Source organism: Laccaria bicolor, genomic scaffold, assembly GCF_000143565.1.
Source record: "Laccaria bicolor S238N-H82 LACBIscaffold_2 genomic scaffold, whole genome shotgun sequence".
Lineage (NCBI taxonomy): Eukaryota > Fungi > Basidiomycota > Agaricomycetes > Agaricales > Hydnangiaceae > Laccaria > Laccaria bicolor.
Window position 1 is genome coordinate 1,341,241 of NW_001889873.1, and position 22,471 is coordinate 1,363,711.

Below are 22,471 nucleotides of genomic sequence, written 5' to 3' on the forward strand. Positions count from 1 at the left end.
CCATGGAAACAGAACGTAGATTGGAGGAGAATAAATCCCGTTTCAAGGAGAAGGAAACTCAAGCTCATCAGTTGCAAGAGAGGGTGGATCTAACCCGCCAGTACATCGCGTTACTAAAGGAACTACATGTGGCCCAGGAGAAGATAAGTAGCAATGAAGCAAAGTGCGTCCATCTCGTCAATCGCCTGGGCGTTTACGCACACCACCAAGAATACGATTGGTCACTGAGAAGGCCGATCGCCTAGGCGGTAAAGTGGTTCAACTCGAGCAGGAGATTGACAAACTGGAGACCGACAATGAGGTTTGCAATGATCTAATTTTTGTTGTGCTCATTTAACGCAGCCAGAAGACTGCCAGAAAGAAGTATCGAGAGCTTACGGAGGAGTTGGAGTCATTACAGATTTGAAGAGATAATTCCTGGAGAATCGTGGAGATATCCTAGAGAGATTTGAGAGATATCTAAATGAGTACCTATGTAGTCACGTGTGATCTAATCTAGCCCATATCACTTGTTCAACTGTAACACCTTCAACAACATCTCACAAGTATCCCATCTACCATCATGTCCGGCACAGAAAGAATCAAGGATGTCAGTAATCATCCTTCATCATCCACATTATCTAACCGCGCTGCTTAGAAATTGAACTCGCTACGCACAGAGGCAGACAACGCCGTTCTGCGTGCAGAGGAGGCGGAAGCAAAGAACAAGAAGTACGAGCAGCTGCTCCTCGAGAAGGAGCAAGAGATCACATCGCTTCAGCACAAACTATCACAGCTGGATGCGGAACTCGAGAAGGCTGAGGAGAAAGTTGCGGAGTACAAGACTGCCAACGTTGATGGGGAACAAACAAAGATGACGAGCGAGGGGCTCCAGAGGAAAGTGCAGCTTTTGGAGGAGGAGCTTGATGTGGCTGAGAAGAACGTCAAAGAGACAGTTGAGAGGTACGTGTCTCCCACCCGCTCCTTTGGGTGACTGATTGTTGACGCGACTCTTCGCTCTTAGGTTGAGACAAGTAGACGTCAAGGCTGAGCACTTTGAACGCCAGGTGCAGCGTCTTGAACAAGAGCGAGATTTGTGGGAGAAGAAGTACGAGGTTCGTCCTAGTCCAACCTGTCTATCGCGTCACTCCCATCCCTGATCACCTCCAAACTAATAACTAGGAATCGGAAGCCAAGTACAAGAAATCACAGGCAGAACTGGCGGAGCTCGAGGCGAGCATGCAGGACCTGTGATCTCATCGCGACATCATCATATCGCGCACCTTCCGCGTACCCAACCTCCCCTTTTGTATAGTTTACTTTGGATCTGATCATGAAATAATGTCTTTTGGAACGAGCTTATCAGATGCTGATGATCACATTATCATTCACTGGCGATCCTTACAGCTGAGGTATATACTACAGTTGCTATTTCTCGTCATGGAACGTGAGTGAGACCGAGTTGACGCAATGGCGCTCATCCGCTGAGTTACACATATCAAAATCGGTGCATTTGAACAGAAAATGCAACGTACTTGGTGTGGGGAACCCCTCGCCCTTGAAGACGTGACCAAGATGGCCGCCGCATGCAGTGCACACAATCTCCGTCCTTGTCGTGAACAGCGATTTATCCTCATGGCGGGTTACAGCGCCAGGAATAGCTGATCGCTGGTCAGCATATTATATCAACGATGCGGTCTCAGCGCACCATCAAAGAAAGCTGGCCATCCACATCCGCTCTGCCGTGATATCAGCCCAATGGACAGGACGTAAAGAGGAGGCGACAGACATTAAACTTGGTGGTACTCTTATACAAAGGCACACCACACCCAGCACAAGTGTATACGCCTTGAGCAGAATGTTTATTATATTCGCCAGTGCCAGATGCCTCTGTGCCCTTTTCGCGCAGAATTCTAAACTGGAGGTAATCATGAGCGGGTGTAGCTCTCGTCAAGAGCGCTCGAGTACCTGTTCTGGAGAAAGTGTTGCTCTCCACTCTGCGTCGGATTTATTCACGGATGACATTGTTCGAGAGAGAAGGAATGCTCGGGCTCTGATGGTATGGGCGGTGAATGCACGTATAGTGAACATGTGCACGTGAGAATCTTATAATAGCTCACTCAATACGACTGTGTACACATCAATTATTAGCAAGAAAAAAATGGCCCTTCCACTCTCCTTCCAATCTTATTACGGGTTTGGGGAGCGGTCGATGGCTGAGTTTCGAAAACTCGACTTGTCTTGCATCGAATCTACAGGGAAATTTAGTACCACTGGAATGCAAAAAGATAATGATGCACTGACCATTGTTCGATTTGTACTCCATGATCGTCGATTGGGGAAGGTTCAAAACCCTCCGCAGAGTATCCCTTTAGAACGAACCATTAAGCCAAAGGCTTTAAGAAGAAAAAATGACTGCGTCACCTGATCTTCTCTCTGACCTTGACATCCCCATCGACCCTGTTCCACAAACTCACAATATCCTCGCTCTGCCTCACACTAATCGTACACCCGCAAATTTCAGGCCACTCTGCCCGATTCGCATCTTCCGGATCCAGGCCACCATTCGGTTCTGCAGGACCACGACATCCGTCGAACTGGTCCCCGATAACAGCGAGGACGAGGTCTTCCCAAATACGGTCGGCAACACCTTTCTTTAGTCTGATAATCCATTTTCCCCCTGAGAGATTGAGCGGGTCTTCCCATACGGGCCGGCGGATGCCCGAGTGGAAGAGAAGGTAGTCGGTTGTGGGTTGCAGGGCCGAGGGGGGAGCGAGGTGGGTCGACAGTGACCAGAAAGACTCGACCTGGTGATCGAGTTCATTTCTCTTTTTCGCCACGAGATGAACGGGGAACCATAAATACCGAGCTGAAGGACGAGATCTTTTTTATTCCCTCTTCGTAACTAATAATTTTATTACCCGGTGTACGTTGTTGGCGGAACCAAAAGAGCCAACTGTAAAGAAATGCAAGATCAAAACACGAGACGTCGGTTACGCGGGTTAGACTACGAACATACGTATTTCGAAGGGGATGGACGCCGACTACACCAGTAGTCGAGGAGGAGTGGGAGGTCGAGTCTGTAGATTTGGATCGTTCCACCGCAGAAACGGACGTTGAGAAAAGCTTCGATGATGACCTGGGGGCGGTGGTTGTGGCTGCAGGAGCTGCCGTTGGTTGTGTAGATTGCTGAGAGGGCGTGACGAGGAAACGAGAGGACTGAGAGTGATTTGAGAAATACATAGTAGTTGTAGAAAGTATGAATCTGTAGGATGGGTGTAGCTGGAAAAAGTTCACAATTGAGTGGAGTTGGATTACCTAATTTCATCGTTTGTCCTCCTCGCGTCCATGAAGCTCATGCTACGGCCAGAATGGCGACTGTGGCCACTCACGTCGTTCCTTGGTCTACTCGACCTTAAAACAGGTGTCACCGTCGCCCTTCTTTTTGCCGTCAGTCTCTTTTGCTCTTTTTTATATCGAAATTCATCCTTTCAACAGCTCCTGAACAAAGTAGCTGGCATCTATGGCCTCATCGCCGTTCTTACAGGGGCTGGAGGTTCCTTTGCCCAACTGAGCCTCTACATATACTCAGTCTTTGCCCTCGTGGCCCTTGGCTGGGGTTTGCGCGTGGTTAAGCACGTATGCGTTTCATCTATTCAGTCGAACACCCATTTCTTATCATCCAGTTCAGGAGGACCCAAAACAAACCCTCTACTTTGCCCACCTCTTCTTCGCGGATCACATATTCTCTACCTCCTGGACCGTCTTCTTCGCACTGGTCTGGTGGTTGTGGACACCCCATGATGGACGTCGTCAGGCCAATTCGAGCGCTCAGAAGGCCATGATGGAGCTCGGGAACGCAACCGCACTCACGCCAGCAGAACGCGAAGAAGCGGCAATGGCGATCTGGAACCACGAGAAAGGTATGGCTGCTGCCGTCATCATCATCTCTTGGCTTTTCAAGGTTCGCAACCACGCTGTCCAACTCAATTCATCTATTGAACCACTCAACCACAGATCTACTTTACCCTCCTTCTCTACTCATACGCATCGCATTTGCGCAAAGGCTCTTACCGCTCTTTACCCCTCTCCCGTCCCGCATACGCTGCCGCGCCACAAGGTAATCTGGCTTACGAGACACTCGCAGCTGACGAGGATGAAGAAATCGAGGACTTTTATCGCGTGCCTCTACGCACGCCGCCGGCTTCGGCTCATCGCCGCAGTCCAAGCAATAACAACTCCATCACGAGTTTCGCAGACTTTGTCAGCGCTCCGGGCCGGCCTCGTAAAAAGGGCTTTGGCAGCGTGAGTTTGGGAGGTCTTGGCGATATACGAGATAGGGGGATAGAGGAAGAAGATGTGATGTTTGATGAGGATGATTTGACGTATGCTGCTTCGACATCATCGCGAGGGCACTCGAAGATGGGTACGGAGGGGAGTAGTACAGCTGCGAGCGATGAGGAGCGAGCTGTGGGAGGCTTTGGGTCTGAGAGTAGTCACGGGAAGGGTAAGTTGGCTAATCGCGGCGATCAATAGGGGGCTTCATCGTGCGCTTCTCGTATTTATTGCAAAGACCCTTGGATCACATTAATACTCTGCGTAGACAAGATGACGATTATAATCACCTCAGTCCCTACGCGGCTAATTTGGATTTTACACATGCAATGGCGTCATGCCTTCCTGATAGGTTGTTGAGGAACATGTCGGCCTTCCTCTTGCATGATAGTAGGAGACACCGTCAACGAACGTATCGAGAGCCGAGAATGGGCTCGAGGTCGTGAAGTCGGGGAATTGACTGCGAGGGTGTCCATTCCTAAGCTGCCATTAGGTTGAGACGCGCTTCTGGATGTTACAGACGAGAGCTGAACGGATGCAGCTTCCAAGACTGCTCGTTCCGCCCTTCGACGCCGACGCGCTCTTGGATTGAGAATCAACGCCGCGACAAGAACAACGCCATCAAGTACCTGAGCGACGAAATCAGCCAGTATACGAAAAAATAATGAGATAACGCACGACAACCAAGGTATACGAAGCGGCAGCAATAGCGTCAAACTCTTTTTTGAAGACCAAAGATAGATCATTGAAAACTCCACCAATCATATCGATGCTGATGAAGAGGATGGATAACCCAACAACCTCTTTGAGTTTATATATCTCCCAATATTGAGGAAGTAATGCAGCAGAGATGAGCACTGCCGCCAAAATGCCAAAGAAATTGGTGGGGACGTTGTTTCCTTTGTCGTGTATTGGTCGAATGGTGACGACGAGTATGGCTTCAAGAGCACCAAAAAAAACCATGACGGAGAGTGTCATAAAAAAGGCGACAGCTCTTGCGCGCTTTTCGCCATAGTACTGACACTAAATGAAAGCTGGGGATGAATGTGTTTTCACAAAACGAAAGCAGAGAACGGACCTGGCCCCAGGAGATAAAGCAGAGAAAGGAAAAGAGCTGAGGCTGAATCATGAGCGGGATATTGAGCCTCTGAAGGAACGCGTAGACCCCCAAGAAGGCGCCAGAAATTCCCCATAGGAGACTAGAGTTTAAAGAATTATTTGGTGTTTCCAGACAAAGCTGAACGCGACGCACACCAGCCAATGAGAAAGGCCATTCGTTGCTTTTTCGCGCCAACTCTTCCAGACTTGGGGTATCAGTTGACCAGTCCAGCAAATGGTACCTTGTAAAAATGTCAGATTCTTCTAATTAAGGAACTGCGACAAGGAAGTCACCCATAGTGCCGAAGACTTGCTCAGCGACGGCGTTGTGGATGGCCATGTCTGGGAGTTGGGTGGGGCATGGAAAAGAAATACGTTAGATATACTAAGACTGTGCCTCATCGAACGCGTGGGTCGAGAAATTTGAAATCTGCGACTAGTGCTAGGAGACGCCCTGATCTGTCACTTCTTGGCGTACTCGGGTACTCCGAGGTCCGAACCTATGTAGATAAAAATAGCAGATAGCTCCCGTTACTTACCGCGGTACCACTGGTGCTAAAATACTGATCTTGAGCTTAAATACTGGACCAACACCAGCGTTTGTTCTGTTCTATCTTGTGCAAGTACTATGCCTCGACGCTCGCTATACTTATCGCAAACCTAACGCTTCCTACACGAAGACTTTCAACTTCATCGCTTGGTGATCAATAGACACAGTTGTCGCAACCATCAAGGAGTCCGTCCGACGTTGTTTTCGATTCTAGCCAAACGATCAACAGATGGTCGATGTATGCCAACTCTTGAAGGCGGGCAACAAGCCTGTACCTGTGCCTCTATTTTTATATACTTACCTCAAGCTGGACGTTCAATCGTACGAGGAGTATTCAGGCAACGCACTGTGCTCCGTCATCAGCGGCAGTGCTCGATTTTTGCCATGCGACACGCACCTGGTATTGATATTGACGCCTGGAGGACCTTGTTTCCATCAACTTCGAAATGGATGTCCAGCTCGTCGTTGTCACAGTTCTTGCCCTTGCTGTACTTTCTGCCGCTGATATCGTCCAATAATTAATACCAATGTAGCAGTGGCGCTTTGTCTTGTCCCAAATCAGCTCATCATGAGCCATGGGGAACACGATTGGTTCCTTCTCCAATAAAACCATGTCTGTCATTTGGTGGAAGGCTTGTGTGAATTATCTGGTGCCTACGCGGCTGGTCGTGTTAGGGGCGCAAGGACTTTAGCGATTTTCTTTTGGGCCAAAGGGACAGAGTCTTGCGAGCATGCTATTGTAAGATGATGGGCGAGACTTCGGTCCTCTGATACCATTTCTTTCTTGCAGCTTCGTCTGTCCGTAAATAATGTTATCATTTCTGAAAATACTTTACGTTCTCAGCAGCATTGAAGAACGATGAAGTTCGTATCTTCTTGTTGACAATTTTATACACCAGACTTTGCCAATGGTGAACTTCAATCTTGTTCACGGCGTTGAGGGTTGGTACGCCCAATCTTGAGGTCTCCTCGCACAGGGCTGCAGCGACGTTTCCCTGCCTAAAAGTGGAAAGTTTTTCAGTTTGCTGGTGCTGAATGGATACGTTTTAGCGGTTGTTCGGAGGCCGTTCAGAGGATTGGGTGCAAATTTGAGAGTAATGTACAATCGTTCTATGATCTGTGGTTGTAGACAGTCGTTCCGTAGTACAATCCAGATGCCGCCGAGGTTGTCGCCAAAATGGCTGGAACGGGACCCTTCGCGACTCTCGGAAGAGATGAAAGGAACAAAAGAGCTGATGCAGCTGTTCGGAACATGCTATGAGCACAAGATTGCTTGGGACCGCTTTGTGTGGCCTACCTAGAGCACCCTCCAAACCGTTGGTGGTACCTTTCCGAATGCTTTCCGCACTCCAGAGGTAGAGAACACCAACACTATTACAAAAAGCCGGTTAGAAATGACGTGAGGTGGGGTTGGAGAGACATACCCGACGCCAGCCACCAAGGAGGGGATTGATCTTGTCCTGGCGTATCCTGTGACACCACCAACGATGCAGAGGCCACCCATGAGGTATGCAGGATAGGAAGACTATGATTGAGAGTGAGAAAGTCGTTGAAACGACTTGGCAACAACATACCATTTTTCGAGTAAGTATGTAAGTGAAAGGATCTGAGTATCGAAGCCACTGGCAGATCCAGGAGCGCCGAAATGAGCGCGTAGCACGTGATCCACGCGACGCGCCTGTTCAAAATGTTGAAACACGCACAATGGTCGCTGCCAGTTGGCTGTCACCATCATGACCATCTCCCTTAACTTTGCTTCCCTCGCCACAGACTCTCATACCAGGCGCACTCTCTCAGACCTCTCTCTCTCCGTCGCCAAAAGCAAGAAAATCGTCGTTGTCACTGGGGCTGGCATATCTTGCTCGTGTGGCATTCCAGTATGTTTCCTTACACGTTGGGCAAGCATTCTTCTTGACCTCTGCCACTCAGGACTTTCGTTCGTCTGATGGGCTTTACGCCCTAGTAAAGGAAAAATATCCAGATGTCGTTTTGAAGGGTCGCGATCTCTTCGACGCCTCACTTTTCCGCGACGCCACATCTACCTCAGTGTTTTACACCTTCATATCTCAGTTGAAACGATCTATCGATGCTGCTACTCCTTCACCTACACACCAATTCATCAAGACTTTAGACACGAAGAATAAACTACTTCGTTCATATACCCAGAACATTGATGGTCTTGAAGCGCGAGTAGGTCTACTGGGAACGTCCTGTCAAGCCGCAAAATCAAGCTCAAAAGGAAAGAGCAAGATTCGAACGAAGGAGGTCCGCAACGTCGAATTACACGGGAATATACACCGCGTTCGGTGCATGGCTTGTTCGGCGGAGTATCCCTGTACGGAAGACCACTTGGATGCTTTCAACGTAGGCGCGCCTCCTGACTGCCCAGAATGTTTATCGCGATGTACGTTCCTCTTAGATTTTTTCTCACACAAGTCATGACGACCCTTGTATTCAGCTGAAGCTCGCGTGGCACGGTCAGCTCGCCCCATCCGCGTTGGCTCTCTCCGACCAGCCATTGTTCTATATGATGAGCCTCATCCTCTGGGGGATGATATTGGTACAATCCAGTCAGCTGATGTGTCGCGCAAGCCGGACATGCTTATTATTATGGGCACATCACTCAAAGTTCATGGTCTCAAAAAACTTGTCAAGGATTTCGCGCGGACGATTCACGCCTCCAATTCGCCAGGGACATCATCTCAGCGGCCCTTCAAGGTCATCTTTGTCAATAAAACACCACCTGCGTCGGAATGGGCCGATGTGATTGACTACCACGTTGCTGCTGAGAGCGACCGATGGGTTACCAAAGTCCTCGAAGATTGGAAGAAGATGAGGCCAGCAGACTGGGAGGTCCAACAGACTCTTGTCACTTCGGACGGAAACACCAGCATGAGTGGAGGTCTTAAAGTCATAAAGACGGCCAAGTCATCAACCGAAATCAAGGAGAAGAAAGGTACATAAAATTTCCCCTTCATAACGACCAATGGCTGACTTGGTATTATGTTCAGCTCCCAAGAAAGCAACCCTCCGCGGCGAGAACATCGCACCACCAGATCTTGGCATTATCGAGGATTCAACTGCGACCTTCGACAAATATCCGACTGCCCCCTTATCACCTAGCAAGCGACGACAAGGGACATCGCATTACAGTGACGTGGATTCTAGTCCTTCCAAGCGGCACTCTGTGTCTCGGCCCTGCGCGGCTATGCCAGTGGGCGAGAGGAAGCTATTGTTCACGGAATCCACGAATAATCAGTCTATGAATTCCTCGAAAATGGATATCAGTATCTGTGATCTTTCAATGCAAGACGTGGAAATCAAACCCAAACCAGTGGAACCACCGGTGACGCAACGAGCGAAACCCGGCAGGCCCCCACAGACTCGTCCTCGACCTACGGCAAAGCGAAATGCAGCCACAAAAGAGCCTGCTCCACGTCAAAAAAGCTCAGTTTATGTTGACATAGTCACAAAACGCTGAGATTCTTTTTCGTTGTCACTCTTCCACATACACATAGTTTAACCTACGGGGTTTCTTACATTATTTGCATCTCCCCGACAATTTCTCAATGTATTATTATTGCACCATTTTATATTTATTCCGCGACGAGAGGATATACCAAAAAAAAGCTATGCCAGCGAAAACGACGAACAAGGTCCTCGTAGATGAGTAATGTGATCAATGAATGTCATGAAAAGAACGATGCTTTCTAGAGTGTCATTTATTGAATGGTGCATTTGTGACTTTTCTCGAATTGAGTGCACCGGAGATAATGATTATCAACTGCGACGCCGACATCTTGTCCAGTGGACGCGTCCAGTATCAACACTCCACATTTGTAGCAAAAATGCCTATTGAGAGGACTCAGTTTATCAAGGCACACGAAAACAGATGAGTTAGGACTTACACGTTGCATCCTGGAGAAGTGCACTAAAAAAAAACCTTTGGTGTCCTGATTAAGGAGAAGCACAGAAAAAAAAACTGACCTTCATGTGGTTGCATCCAGACTCTTTCTGTATTGGACTCGTACACCCTAATAGATAATTCTCATTAAGATATTCAGTGAACACGCGGAATGCTGGTTTACCTGGACAGTATCTCCACCCTTTCTTACGCATAAGACGGTCCAATTTGTCAGCCTTGCATGCATGCTTATTATTGGCGCCAGTGATTGTCTTCTTGCACGCTTTACACCATCTATGTCCGCATCTCGGCAAAGGACACCTCAACACATCCTGTTCCAAGTACTCCTGCCGAACAACGAACATGGATTCATGGCAGCTGAAGCGAGTCTTTAGGAGCTATCGACCTGATCAGCTCTCTGGTTGACTCACCTTGGACACTCGAGTTGCACCGAATGTGCTGATAACTGGAGTTCTTGGAGTTTGTCAAACTCGCGTTGTGATAATCCAAGCTCCTCCATGAGGCTTTGGTTTACAGCTGAGATATCCGATGTCAACTTTTGAAGCGAGGTCTGATATCAAGTAACTTACTGCCTGGTTCTGTTCTTGTCTTGTCTGCGGAACAGACGGGACAAGGGATGGGGTACCGGCCCTCGACTAGTTTAGCCTTGACATAGCTACGCAGGCAATCTCTGCAAAAGCTATGCTCGCAGTCTGGCATTCGAGCAACCTGAGATACCGTAAAGTTTTCAAAGCACACCTCGCAAATGAATGTATCCACTGGGGTGCTAACAGGAGTAATTTTGGACGCAGATGGAGGAGGGTCTAAAACATGTGCCACTTCAACGAGAGTGGTAGGCCTAGCCCGTTCGTCAGCAGGCGCTTCGATAGGTCGACGCGGAAGAGGATCAAGAGATTTCGATGCCAATGCAAGCTTCCAACTATACTCATCTCGCGATCGAGAGGCGCGTTGACCAACACTCATAGTCTGGTGATGTTGAGTTGGTGGTGTCACTTTTGACGGTGTAGACGGGGAGGCCAGCCGGTTGGGCGTCTTAGCAGTGTCGTTATTGACAAAGCCGGACGCCGTGCGTTTAGCGGGAGGGGTGACGGGATCGTGTTTGGCAACCTTCTTGCTTATCGTTTCAGATGTCGTGTTCCCATTTACCGATGGTTTGGCTTGCTGCAACGCCAACTGCCAACCAATATCTTTCTTGATTGGTCGACTGGCTTTAGGCGTCTTAGGGCTCTGACGAGGCTCTCTGGAGGGTTGGACCTCCTCGGACGGAGAGGGAGCAGCAGAAGCAGTTATTATTCTTGGAGCTTGAGCGAAGTCGCTGAGACTTTTGTCTGACGCAGATATCTTCTTGCCTTGCAAAGATAGCTGCCACCCAAATTCTTTTCGCAAGCGGGTGCGTGCAGGGGTATTGGGGTTGGTGGAGGGTGAGAGGTCAGATAGTGGAAGGGCAGGCGTGGTGTCTATCTTTATTTCATCGTGCGAGTTTTGCTTCTCGGTAGGCGTCGCAGGTTCTTGTTTTACCTGATGAGCAGAAGTAGTCTTTCGAGATAGGTAAAGTAAGGTCTCGGTGAGCGCTCGTCCGTTGGAAGACATGAGAGAGTTCCTAAAAGAGTCTTCTCCCATGGTTGTATCCAGATAACTCTCCTTTGGGCAAAAAATGCGCGCGTAGTATTTCTGAACGCCTGGGTGGGATACCTTAGTTCTCTTAGATGCAGCAAAGTCGCTAAGCAGTTCTGCTGCGGTTTTCTTCCGTCGCTCCAGAATGAATGCAGGTCCGTTCGGTGAAATAGACCCAGCGTGTGGATCGAAGATGATGTATGTGTCCTCGAGAGCGATTTTGACCTTCAGACACACTATGACTTCGTTTGAATGCGTAATTACCGCAGCAGTGACACGTTGAGATGCAGTCACGGACATTGTGCTGTGAGGCAGTGAGCGCTTCACGATGACGACATAAACACAGAGCTCACTCTAACATTGCAGAAAACCCCACCTGCGATGTTTCCTGAACTACGTACGAGGTTTGTGATAGAACGCTTTCAAAGAGTGGGGTTTCACAGAGCTCGCCAACATTCATGCCTATGGCAAGTTTGAGGTAGGCTGTGATGGATACGATTTTCTGGATGTCCGGAAAGTATCTTGAGACGACAAGCTCAGAGCAGCAATGCACCACTCACCTGAACTGTTCTCTCAGCGAGGAGGTCTTCTAAGAACTCGGCATCGGCATCGGCATCATCTCGCGAACGCTGCCATGCCCATGAAATTTTTGCCCCCAACCCCTTTTCCACCTCAAAGACGGTTCTAACACAATTCATGGCAAGGAGTGTACAGCTGGCTCGGCTCGTGCTGTTTTCGTTGGAACACTTGCATGTTGGACCGTCGTAGACCACGACCTGCCTAGATTGTTCGGCGGAGGTCAGTTGTTCCAACAAATCTCGAACGTCAACATCGCCGCTTTGCCATATTTTCTCCGGCATACTACACAGCTGAAAGGTGAAGGGCGAAGTTACAGGAGTTGGTGGAAGGGATTGGGCATTTGTCTATAGTGGTCACGCAGGGTTCGATCAGGGCTGAGGCGCTGAATCAAGGCAGTGCGGCGTTGCTCTGCGTTGCTGTTGAAGGTTCAAGGAACGTCAAGTAAATGTCCAATCAATGTCTGTCAATTATAATGTATTCCACGCAAAAAACAACACTTACGCCAGGAGGTTCAGCAGGTTCAATCAAGACCAAGGCACAGCCCAAAGGACGTAGGTTCATAGCCACACATTTGACAGTTCCCACCTTTTCCTATGCGGAGTTCACACATCGATACCAGAATTCTTGCTGTAAATATTGTGAAAACGTTGGTTGCACTTAGCTTCTTTCTTGATAGATTGGCGTGTGGATTATTTGAAATTTCGTTGACCGTTCAAAATCTTGTGCTCTGGCTTCGACTCTGTTTGGCGAAATCATGCAAGATAAACAACAGCTATATTCGACTTCTTTTCCTAGCCAGTTCTTCGTCACCGTCTTCAGAACTTGAAAGGTTCTTGGCAACGACCAATTGCTTTACAACAGTATCCCAAATTGCATCGTTCACCCCCTTCGCCTTCCCCAAATGCTCACGTAGCCTTTCCACCTCCCCTTCAAGTTCGGACACGCGCGATTTCAAAGTTGATACGTCTGTTTCTGAAGAGTGCGTTGGGAGCAATGGTTTTACGAAAAACGCGTGATCCCGATGAAATTCTTCCTCCTCGTAAGCGGTAACGTCGTAACAAGGAGACTAATTTACGATTCAATTAGTGTTGGGCTGACAGGAGATAAGAGCACACCTCGATAGGTTTTGGCAGAAGCATAGCAATATCGTGTGCTTCTCGCGTCTTCGCATCGCGCATGCGTTGGAAAGGTATTATGGGTTTGACAGGAACAACATCCTTGGCGTCCGCTGCGTTGTTGCCTACCGTGAAGTCCAAGCTAATATGGCCAATCAAATCCGGGGGTTTGAGCATTGTGCATAGGTAACCTATCGAAAAGCCTTTGTGCGTGGAAATTGTCCGCAAAAGTTGATGGGAAGGAATGTCGTAAATGTGAATAAGACCCTCGGTTGTGCCGACCAGAAGGAGAGAAGATGCTAATGAGAGTGCCAGCGTCGATACGGGTTGCCTAATATCAGTGTTACGATACAATATAATCCTGATCAGGAAAAAAACGCACCCTACAGATATGAGCCTCTTCTTTCTCGTTTCATCATTTTCATCGCCGACGCGTATGATATCAGTAACACCTGCTCCTCCGAGAGCTTCCATTACCTGACCTCCAAACTTGGATTCCCTTTGACGAAACAAATTCATCTGATGAACTGACCCATTTGGAGAAGCAGCAAAAAAAAGCCGCTCAGTGATATCCCAAGCGAGGCATGATATAGATTGGGGGAATTGAAATGTCGTCAGCAATGACTTCGAAGAAATATCCCAAAGCTGTAAATGACGTTAGTAAGAAGAAAATTTTTGGAACCCAAAGAAATGACGAACCTTGACGGAGTGGTCCACCGAAGAAGTCAGGAGTCGACAGTTGGGGAATAGGCCAACACCACAGACTATATCCGTGACAGGCAGTGTATGATCAGACAATGTGCAAAATGGCACCGGTAGTTCGTTCTGCAAATCGCCATCTAGAAGTCTATGTGGGGAAACACGAGTTAAGTTTTGTGCAAGCGCGGGAAGGCCGTATTGACCTAGACACAGACCAGACGTTCACACCAGAATCGTCGCTACCAGATATGAGGGCATCGCCGTCATTCGTGAAGCGCAAAACATTTACTTGACGATAGTGCGCGTCCCAAGAATTGTATAGTATGCCAGATGACGTCTACAATAAGTGATACTGAGGATTTGGCAGAGTGATCAAAGATGGGTATGCTCACCTCCCAGAGATAAATTCGCCCTTGAGCCGTTCCACCTGCACACATGTCTCCTCGACGGTCGACTGCTATACAAGAAAGTTTTTCTGGAAGAACTATTTTTAGACTAATTTGGTCCTGCGATGCAAATCAGTATCTACAGGTGTGTACCCCAGATGTGAATTGAACAAACTTTTTGGAAGTGGTACACATTGAGAATAGATTTGTCTGGCTGACAGGTCAGAACGAAACCGCCTTCCGTGCTTGTGGATTCTAGAATCGCAGTACAGTGAGGACCAGCATTGGTTTGTTTGAAAGAAGCAAGGGTTGTCCCAGTTTGCAAATCATGAAGGGCGACGGTTCCCAGACCAACGGTTGACAATTGAGCTGCTGAAGAGCAGAGTATTGTTTCCTGTAGCTTCATGGTAGTTTATCAGTGCAGTGCCTTTGTTTTTTGTTTGCGTTATATCAATCCCCACGTGCCGTTACAACCTGTTACAACATCGAATATCATAAAGGTATGTATCTTGGATAAGACCTATTCGCTTTGTATTCACTCCCGTCATGGCTACGAATCTCTACGAGGAGCTTGACCTGCCCAAGGACGCCACTGCCGATCAGAGTAATATTCCGTTTGACTCATTTAGGCTGCAATTCGTTTGACGCTGCTTTCCGTAGTACGCAAGGCTTACAAGAAGAAAGCCCTGAAGACCCATCCAGACCGACTCTCCCCGAATGCGACGCCCGAGGAGAAGGCTGCATCTGAAGAACACTTTCGAAAAGTGAGGACGAGACTTTATCGATTATCGGTTACCATTCGTTCGAACAAGTGCTCTAGGTCAACAATGCATATGAAGTTTTGACAGATCCTCAGAAACGGAAGGTGAGAGGCTTCCTCGGTCGCTATCTGCATCGTTTACATTCTCGTTACAGGAATATGACAGATATGGCGTTTGGCCGCCGCCTGACCTTGATGACGATGAACCCTTGCCGAGGAGGCCCAGTGGCAATCGGCGCGGCTCGTTTAGCCGCCATCCCCCCACTCCGCGGTCTCCTTTTGGGGACCATTTCTTTTCGCACCCCTTCCCGTCCGCTACATTCACTGATCCCTTCACTCTCTTTGACTCTATCTTTGGCGATTTCCCATTCCAAAGTCACAGTCGACCATCGCCATACCGTCCGCATCGTTCACGGTCCGATGATCCGTTCCAAATGCCCCATAGGATGCACCAGGAGATGATGGGAAGCATGTTTGCACAGTTTGAAAGAGAGATGTTCAGCACCTTCCCTGATCACCATAACGTTGGTTTCGTACCACCTGTGCCCAGGCTACCCGCTCCGAGCTCGAGCAACCAGCGCTGGGTTGAGGAGAGTTTTGTAACATCGACGGTCAACGGTGTGACGCAGACTGTCCACAAACGACGGGACTGGGATGTATGTCCATGCTCCTTTTTTTCTGCTCCGCTCTAAGTAATCATTGATCATAATGCAGGGAAATGAACATGTCACTCGTACATTTCCTGACGGCCGAGAAGTGTTCACCATAAATGGGGAGCAGCAATCATCGCACCGTGGCTATCTTGAACCTCCGGTCATCCCGCGGCCCCCGCCTGCTGGCCCGCCACCTCCATATCAAGGACGTAACACTAATTACAATCCGTTTCGTAAGCCTGAGCAAAGTCACCACCACTCCACTCCAGCCTATCAACCTCAAATAGAACCTCGCCGAAGGGGCTCCCAACACCGTGAGGCCTTCCTGCAATTCTCTTTGAATCCACACTCATTTCACGGAATTGTAGATAATGCGTACCCTATGAACACAAGTCAGTCGTCGACCTTTTGAGTTTTGTCATGAGATTGAACTTCTTTCTATAGACACAGATTATCACCGTCGTGGAGGCTGGTAGAACAACCCTCACGCTTTCAGCATCACCCGACGATCTTCCTCTCCTCCATTTCTTGCAAGTGTTTCCTGCTATCGTGCTGTCTGTATCATTTTTTTTTCTGTCTTGTTCACTGGCAAGATCCTTGGCTGTACAAATTACCATCTAAAATGTCTTTCCGTCACCACCATGCTCTGTTACCTTTCCATGTAAACCATTATGATCCGTTGAAGTAGCTTTATTGTAAAACTCCAACCGAAAGGAGCCATGAAAATGAGCGAACCGACAATCTAAAAAAGATCGAAGGTTACGTCGAAATAAGAAAGTTGGTCCTGGCCTTTCCGAATGTCAGGATATCAAACTCATGTTCAACCGGGGTGTGTTTATGACGACATATATATGACGGTACAAATGATGCATTGTAAATAATAGATGATGATGAAATAAAGAAATGGCCCATAAGAAATAATGGTCAGGGTTTACAGTGGGCAGGTATTGAGTGATGCACAGCGTCGAAAGCAACCAGAGGCAAGGAAAGAAAAAATGAATGTAAAAGGTCAAGTGAAGTAGCTTGGTCATATGCCTCCATTTGTTCGCGTCTGCGCTGTAGGAAAGGCGGATGACATGGGTGACACTTGCGTCCGATCGTCATCAACGAGTGACGATAAATGTGTCATAGGTACACCTGAATTCGGAGTGGGTGGTACGCCAGCTGCTGACACTTTGCCAATGAACCATGACTAGAAATAGGTAGAACGTAAGCAAACGATCTTGTCCGTCAGATTCAAGGACATCTTACCGGCACCCAACCCCGATCACCACCCTCTTCCTTGACCGCCTTGCGATTAGGAGTCAGACTAACAATTATAGATGTAGGGTCGAAAGTAACGCACATATGACCAATGGTTATACCGCTTGAATACTCTCAAGGCATCGTCTTTAACCAAGTCCAGCTCTTCCTCTCCCTTCTTCTTATAGTCCATGAGCGCAATTCCAGGGAAGCTCGTCGATATGATGCTCAATGGCAAAATGGGGGTCTTCCCAATGGGAGTCTGGGGTGGACTTCTGCCATTCGATGGTCCGCCTTTCGCGGCTGTGGCTTCAGCAATTGCAGATGCCACAGGAACATTGGTCTCGAGAAGACATCCAGCAGGTACCCACCCTTGCTTGACGATGTCAGTGTCGACGATGCCTGAGCCAGTGGGATCGCGTTGGACAACCCACCAACCGCGTGCACGCGAAAGAATGATGAAGGTATCTCCTCTACACCGAAGGTTAGAACGCTGTCTGAGATGAAAACATGACTGCTCACACTACTACATCGAACTCATCGTCCTGCTCTGCCATGTATGGATAGATGGCGACTGCATATGACACCCCATTGGCAGCTGGTATCCCCGCGCTAAGAGTCCCACTCGGAGGGGATTCTCCATGTGTACCATTGGCTCTGTGTTTTGACGGATCATGGCCGTTTGTCCCAACAAGAGTTGATCCACTCATGTAAGTTGACTGCGTTCCAGCTGACGCGGGTGTCAGAGAAATTTCATCGTTCCGCTGGGTGTCAACAGCAGGTGATAACCCTGCTTCTGGCCAGCCAGGTTGAGGGCTCAAGGTGTTTGAAGGGAGAGGCGCTGAAGCAGAGAGATCCTGGACTTCAAGACGAGGGGGCCGATTGACAGCACGAGACGTTGACGGATTTTTATGATGTCCTTGTGTTGCCGTTGTCTCATTGGAAATAACGGATGAGGCTTTGCGGGCTGCATGTTTTTGTTGAGCTACGGCGATTGGGGACCGTATATCTTTGATATGTTTGAGCATGAAAACCGGATTCTTCTTTGCATCCTTGAGCTTCTGAAAAAGAAGAAGTGGCTTTTCGTCGTAGCTCAAGCAACGTTCTATTCGGTTACCTGATATGAGAGGTTGCGTGAGTTTGCGTGGGCGAGAGGAGTACAAATAAGTACCTGGTGACCCGTAGCAAATGAACATTGCATAATTTTGCCAGCTGTCGTTATTGATTCGATACTTCTTGAGAGCTGCAGGAAGCACCTTCCAGGTGGGATCATCCAGCGTAACTTTGAATCCTTTGAGATTATCTGAGCTTTCCTGTCTCGACGGCTTCAGTGGCTGGTTATTGGTATTTTGAGGATCAGGTGGTGGTTGTGCGTAGCGCGCCTTATCAACTGGTGTTGAGGATGTAGATGGACCAGCCACTCGATTGGGCGGTATCGGTACGTCATGTTCCAGACGCTGAGGAGATGGATGGGGAGATTCGACAGGTTCTGCTTTCGTTGGAGACTTTTGTGGCTTGACAAATTGAGCCCATTTGAAAGATGGCTGTCTGCGTAACGGACTAGCCGAGTCGTCCTGTATGGATCGACCTCAATACATAAGTGGGATCATAAGCGGCTTCATGACTCACAGGCCGACCAAGAGAAGACCGAAGAATGTTGAACTCCTCCAGAAATGAGTCCAGAGTACCGCTTAAATTGCGGTTTTCTTCCTCCAATTGACGCAAACGTTGAGCTATTGTTACGAAATCAGCAAAAAGGACGCAGGTAGGTGTGTGTGACTACCTTGATCTTTGACCAAGGAATGCAACTTGTCGACGGTTATGTTTTCCCAGCGCTCTGGGGCTTCCGCTGATGGATGGGTGCCAAGTGAGGAACTCTATCAAGTTGGACGACGAGGAAGCATGTACTGACAAGGTGGGACATAGTGTTCCTCTTCTATGGGGACATTATGGGCCAGTTTCACGTTGTAGACCGACTTCAAAATAGCCAGCCGTTGCCCTATAGTGGCAATGCCCAGCGACTTGAGTCCCTCGGAGTCTAGCACACACAGAGTATCCCCTCGTATTCTGTGTTCTGACGTATTTGGTTAAGCTGAGTAATTTATGACAGAGAATTTAAACGACACACCTCTGATCTGGTTCTCGTACTGAGAGTAACCTAAAGTCGAGAGCCAGTTGTGGACATCTGTTTCGTCCCATTCAAGGATGTGACGGTCCCTGGGGCCATCCATTGCGGCAAAAGGTGAAAAGATGCGCGAAGTAGGTTCAATAGGCGGGGAGATGGAAAGAATGTGTGAAGAAGGGACGAAGGTTGACGATGGTGGCTAAATGGTGGCACTGGGAGCTCTGACACAGGTTGTTGAGAAGTTGCAATTCAATTACTGCACGTGATTTACGCTACTAACTTGGCACTTGCATTGAACCATGGATGATCCCTGGGCAAATGCATGGGGAGAACCCGAAAAACCAGTCATAGGGCAAGTAGTCCCATCCGAGGTCTCCTGGGCTGATCCTACAACTCGAATTATCCCCCACGATGACCAAGAAGCCGATATTTCCTGGCCGAGTGGTGCAGACTTTCGCTGGTCGGACAATTCTACCACGGACGGTTCACTCTGGAATTCTGAACCAACTTTAACCACCGCCTGGGAACCACCACGTTCGCCATATGAAGGTATATCTCTGGGAAAGCTACCCACGCCAGACTTGGAGGCAACAAGTTCGACCTCGCCAAAAACTCAATCATCACCTATACCCAATGTCCACGATCTAGATGCTGCCGAACTTTCAGAAAACAAGTCTTACACCGAACCGCCAACTCCAACATCACGCCCCTTAACTCCTAGATCGATTTCTCCTGCACCCGACAGCCCTGACGCGTTTGGGACCTTCGAAGCCGCGCCGGAATCCGGCGAAGAGTCTTGGTCGGCCTCTGGGCCAACGCTCGCTATTCCCTCAGCCGACGGAGACCCTTGGGGAGCTGCCTGGGAGACAGCTGATTCCCCAGTTTCAACGCCTGCAGACGAACCAGCAGACGAATGGGAGGTGGCCAGGAAAATCAAAGAGAGACAAGACCGCCATCTTGTCAGTACATACCCTTTAAAATGCCCAATCCGTTGTCTCATGATCTTCAAGCCACCAGAACTATTATCGTCTATTTTGGAACTATTTGTAGAACTTTCTCGTGAGATATGGCCAGAAGACAGCCCCAAGGGACCAGTTGCACCACCGAGCTTAGAGGATATAGGGTTGTAAGTTGTAGCCCCTAAAAACAAAACAAAACTTAGAACCTCCAATCTAGGACGTCTATGATGAACAGACTTGTGCCCGATAATTTAACCCTTACACCCCAAGTGCAAACATCCAAAACATTCACGTCAAAGCAGATATCGGAGGCTTTGCGACTCACGAGACACCTCCCTTTGACGCGGAAAAGCCCAATGGCGCTGTATATGGCGTCAAAGGGGTCCACATCTTGGGAGGCTTCAGTAAAGGCTCAGCCGCAGCTCGCTCAAGAAGATTTTACGCCGCCTGGCTGGAAATTGGTTGAGAAGGTGGAACCAAGTCCCGCCGACGACGGCAAAAAATCAGCTGGTGGCCTACTGTCATTTTTCGGTCGTAAACCTACGAAATCTATGTCTGACAGCGTGAATGTTGAACAATCAGCTCCGTCCAGTAAACCTCCCAGTAGGTCGGCTTCACCAAATCCCACGCAGGCAGGAGGAAGTTCGCCTCGAGGAAGCGTAGATAGCGCTAAATCTACTCCAGGAGTACTTCGAGGAGCAGTACCCTCTCCAACTCGTTTATCCTTCAGTTCAATAAAGGCTCCGGACCCTAACCCGATCGCCACACCAGAAGCTAACACAGGTGACCAAATCGAGGTTTCCTCTGATCCTGTTCCTCCGTCTGCAGTGTCACGATTCTTTGGTCGCTTCTCACGAACGGCGAAGACCCAGTCTTTATCCAATCCCCGGAACTCACTTGCCCTCTCTCAGGACGATCTTGAATTCTTATCAGACGTCATACCCAGTGCCCAGGACGACGTTGATCACCAAACACAGCTCGACACCCTTACAGACATGTTTGGTTCTTCACCCCTTCCAGGTACACTTCCCCCACCCTTGCCGCCTCCGCCTCGACTCCAGCAAAGCCGACCTTCATCGTCGTTGAGTTCCAGCGTAGTCTCTCCCTCTAAACCCAATAATGACGACATCATGTCCCTGTTCGGTCCCTCCTCACTCGATCGACAGTCCCCTGTCCCTGACCTTTTTGCGATAAGCCCGTCGAACAAAGAAATCGGCAATTCGTCTCTATCATCTGCAATACAGCCACTCCCCGTCAAGAATGCGATCCCACCCGCAGGTTCTAGTAACGTGCATTCGACTCCCACGAACGACACATGGCCCTCGTTCGATTTCTTACCGCCTGCTACAGCGAAACCTCAAAGCCATGTCCCACCAACTAAACGAAAGATTGCTGCTATTATGTCTCAAACGCCCTCAGCATCAGTACCCAACATCTCCGCGGGGCTAGTGCCCAACTTGCCTGGGAACTTACCATTTGCGAGTCCTCAACGTTTCGGAAAACCTACAGCCGTAGCCATCCCATTCCTTCCGCCACCTCCATCGTCGCGCTCTCACACTCCGCATCAACAACCTGCACCTGCTGCAAAATTAATCTTGGAAGACGATGACGACGATTTCTCGGATTTCTTGTCGTCCCCTTCCCAAGCCATCCTTCTGCCTCCGTCGTTTGGCTCAACCGCTACCTCTGTGTTTTCAGAACAATCCAGCCAGGCAGTATCTCAACACACCCTCGATGACTTCGATGCTCTCATTAAGCCCACAAAGACCTCCTCATTCCCTTCGCCACCTCCCACAAAGCCTCTACAGTTCAACCCTAGAATACCACCGAGCAAATCGCCACCTAGCAAATCACACACCCTGCATTCGGAAAAGAAACCATCAGCGTCTCCACCGCCCCAGCAAACCCCTGCGCGAAGGGTATCGCGAGCCGCTGATCACTCGCGGACTCTCAGCCTCTTGGAGACAGCCGCCGCACGGGGACGGTGGCTGGAACCTCCCTCGCCGCTTCCAGAAGCTTTACCGCCTCCGGGAGCTTCTGCCCACTCCCACAATCTTTTCTCCTCACAGTCGACGATGGAAGCGCAACAGGCTAAAGCAACAGCTAGTTTTGCACCTCCCCTTCTTCCTTCTCGGACACCTACCACTACGCAACCCTTCCCTTCATCCAATGGCAACTTCCTCCAGCCCATACCGACAATGCGGCCTTCCTCTGTCTCTCCAGCCCCACCACCAAGGACTGTGGGTTCTTCTGGGGCAAAAACTGGGGGATTGTCAGCACAGGACCTTTCTTTCTTCGAGGGATTATAATTTGTATTCTGTAATCTAATCAAATAATCTCTACACTAACTCACTCTTTCAGTACTATTTACCTGAATTTTGGATGTTAGTGCGATCCAAGTACAGATTTGACCCAGTGCATCGTTTGCGAGTTACCCCTCGAGATGTCGAGG

At 49.0% G+C, this 22,471-nt stretch overlaps 11 protein-coding genes across 11 annotated transcripts; 5 read left to right on the forward strand and 6 right to left on the reverse strand.

The window, feature by feature from the left end:
* Positions 1-530: 530 nt before the first annotated feature.
* Positions 531-1,335, forward strand: LACBIDRAFT_176790 (actin filament-coating protein tropomyosin). The gene is made up of 4 exons (XM_001874584.1): positions 531-589; positions 638-942; positions 1,004-1,094; positions 1,162-1,335. Exons 1-4 carry the CDS (start codon positions 563-565, stop codon positions 1,231-1,233), a joined length of 495 nt encoding a protein of 164 aa, XP_001874619.1. The 5' UTR covers positions 531-562; the 3' UTR covers positions 1,234-1,335.
* LbMsrB (methionine sulfoxide reductase) lies at positions 1,326-2,035 on the reverse strand. Its single transcript, XM_001875154.1, has 5 exons — positions 1,948-2,035; positions 1,769-1,897; positions 1,688-1,718; positions 1,515-1,640; positions 1,326-1,463 (listed from the first exon to the last, which is right to left on the reverse strand). Exons 1-5 carry the CDS (start codon positions 2,002-2,004, stop codon positions 1,408-1,410), a joined length of 399 nt encoding a protein of 132 aa, XP_001875189.1. The 5' UTR covers positions 2,005-2,035; the 3' UTR covers positions 1,326-1,407.
* Positions 2,036-2,399: 364 nt separating this feature from the next.
* LACBIDRAFT_244180 (uncharacterized protein) lies at positions 2,400-2,786 on the reverse strand (the record flags this gene model as incomplete). The annotated part of the gene is made up of 2 exons (XM_001875155.1): positions 2,400-2,524; positions 2,567-2,786. Coding segments are annotated over 2 exons (345 nt in total), but the record flags the coding sequence as incomplete, so codon positions are not given.
* Positions 2,787-3,366: 580 nt separating this feature from the next.
* On the forward strand, positions 3,367-4,074 carry LACBIDRAFT_161437 (uncharacterized protein; the record flags this gene model as incomplete). Its single annotated transcript, XM_001874585.1, has 4 exons — positions 3,367-3,429; positions 3,478-3,618; positions 3,671-3,943; positions 3,997-4,074. Coding segments are annotated over 4 exons (555 nt in total), but the record flags the coding sequence as incomplete, so codon positions are not given.
* A 2,998-nt stretch (positions 4,075-7,072) lies between these two features.
* Positions 7,073-7,539, reverse strand: LACBIDRAFT_305463 (uncharacterized protein; the record flags this gene model as incomplete). The annotated part of the gene is made up of 4 exons (XM_001875156.1): positions 7,073-7,203; positions 7,260-7,333; positions 7,387-7,487; positions 7,537-7,539. The coding sequence occupies 4 exons, from the start codon at positions 7,537-7,539 to the stop codon at positions 7,073-7,075; spliced, it is 309 nt and encodes a 102-aa protein (XP_001875191.1).
* A 156-nt stretch (positions 7,540-7,695) lies between these two features.
* Positions 7,696-8,926, forward strand: LACBIDRAFT_244575 (uncharacterized protein; the record flags this gene model as incomplete). The annotated part of the gene is made up of 4 exons (XM_001874586.1): positions 7,696-7,839; positions 7,892-8,169; positions 8,194-8,366; positions 8,421-8,926. The coding sequence occupies 4 exons, from the start codon at positions 7,696-7,698 to the stop codon at positions 8,924-8,926; spliced, it is 1,101 nt and encodes a 366-aa protein (XP_001874621.1).
* A 758-nt stretch (positions 8,927-9,684) lies between these two features.
* LACBIDRAFT_305465 (uncharacterized protein) lies at positions 9,685-12,361 on the reverse strand (the record flags this gene model as incomplete). The annotated part of the gene is made up of 8 exons (XM_001875157.1): positions 9,685-9,814; positions 9,871-9,893; positions 9,950-9,996; positions 10,051-10,244; positions 10,298-10,403; positions 10,457-11,805; positions 11,855-12,003; positions 12,062-12,361. 8 exons carry the CDS (start codon positions 12,359-12,361, stop codon positions 9,685-9,687), a joined length of 2,298 nt encoding a protein of 765 aa, XP_001875192.1.
* A 491-nt stretch (positions 12,362-12,852) lies between these two features.
* Positions 12,853-14,686, reverse strand: LACBIDRAFT_305466 (uncharacterized protein; the record flags this gene model as incomplete). Its single annotated transcript, XM_001875158.1, has 7 exons — positions 12,853-13,146; positions 13,196-13,526; positions 13,578-13,840; positions 13,895-14,042; positions 14,098-14,231; positions 14,287-14,400; positions 14,456-14,686. 7 exons carry the CDS (start codon positions 14,684-14,686, stop codon positions 12,853-12,855), a joined length of 1,515 nt encoding a protein of 504 aa, XP_001875193.1.
* Positions 14,687-14,826: 140 nt separating this feature from the next.
* Positions 14,827-16,169, forward strand: LACBIDRAFT_321834 (uncharacterized protein; the record flags this gene model as incomplete). Its single annotated transcript, XM_001874587.1, has 7 exons — positions 14,827-14,884; positions 14,941-15,044; positions 15,101-15,145; positions 15,196-15,696; positions 15,755-15,926; positions 16,062-16,085; positions 16,138-16,169. 7 exons carry the CDS (start codon positions 14,827-14,829, stop codon positions 16,167-16,169), a joined length of 936 nt encoding a protein of 311 aa, XP_001874622.1.
* Positions 16,170-16,720: 551 nt separating this feature from the next.
* LACBIDRAFT_305468 (uncharacterized protein) lies at positions 16,721-19,166 on the reverse strand (the record flags this gene model as incomplete). The annotated part of the gene is made up of 9 exons (XM_001875159.1): positions 16,721-16,885; positions 16,945-16,983; positions 17,039-17,408; positions 17,458-18,052; positions 18,107-18,509; positions 18,565-18,668; positions 18,719-18,784; positions 18,848-19,009; positions 19,064-19,166. 9 exons carry the CDS (start codon positions 19,164-19,166, stop codon positions 16,721-16,723), a joined length of 2,007 nt encoding a protein of 668 aa, XP_001875194.1.
* A 193-nt stretch (positions 19,167-19,359) lies between these two features.
* Positions 19,360-22,328, forward strand: LACBIDRAFT_292088 (uncharacterized protein; the record flags this gene model as incomplete). Its single annotated transcript, XM_001874588.1, has 3 exons — positions 19,360-20,019; positions 20,071-20,186; positions 20,237-22,328. The coding sequence occupies 3 exons, from the start codon at positions 19,360-19,362 to the stop codon at positions 22,326-22,328; spliced, it is 2,868 nt and encodes a 955-aa protein (XP_001874623.1).
* Between the last annotated feature and the right edge of the window lie 143 nt (positions 22,329-22,471).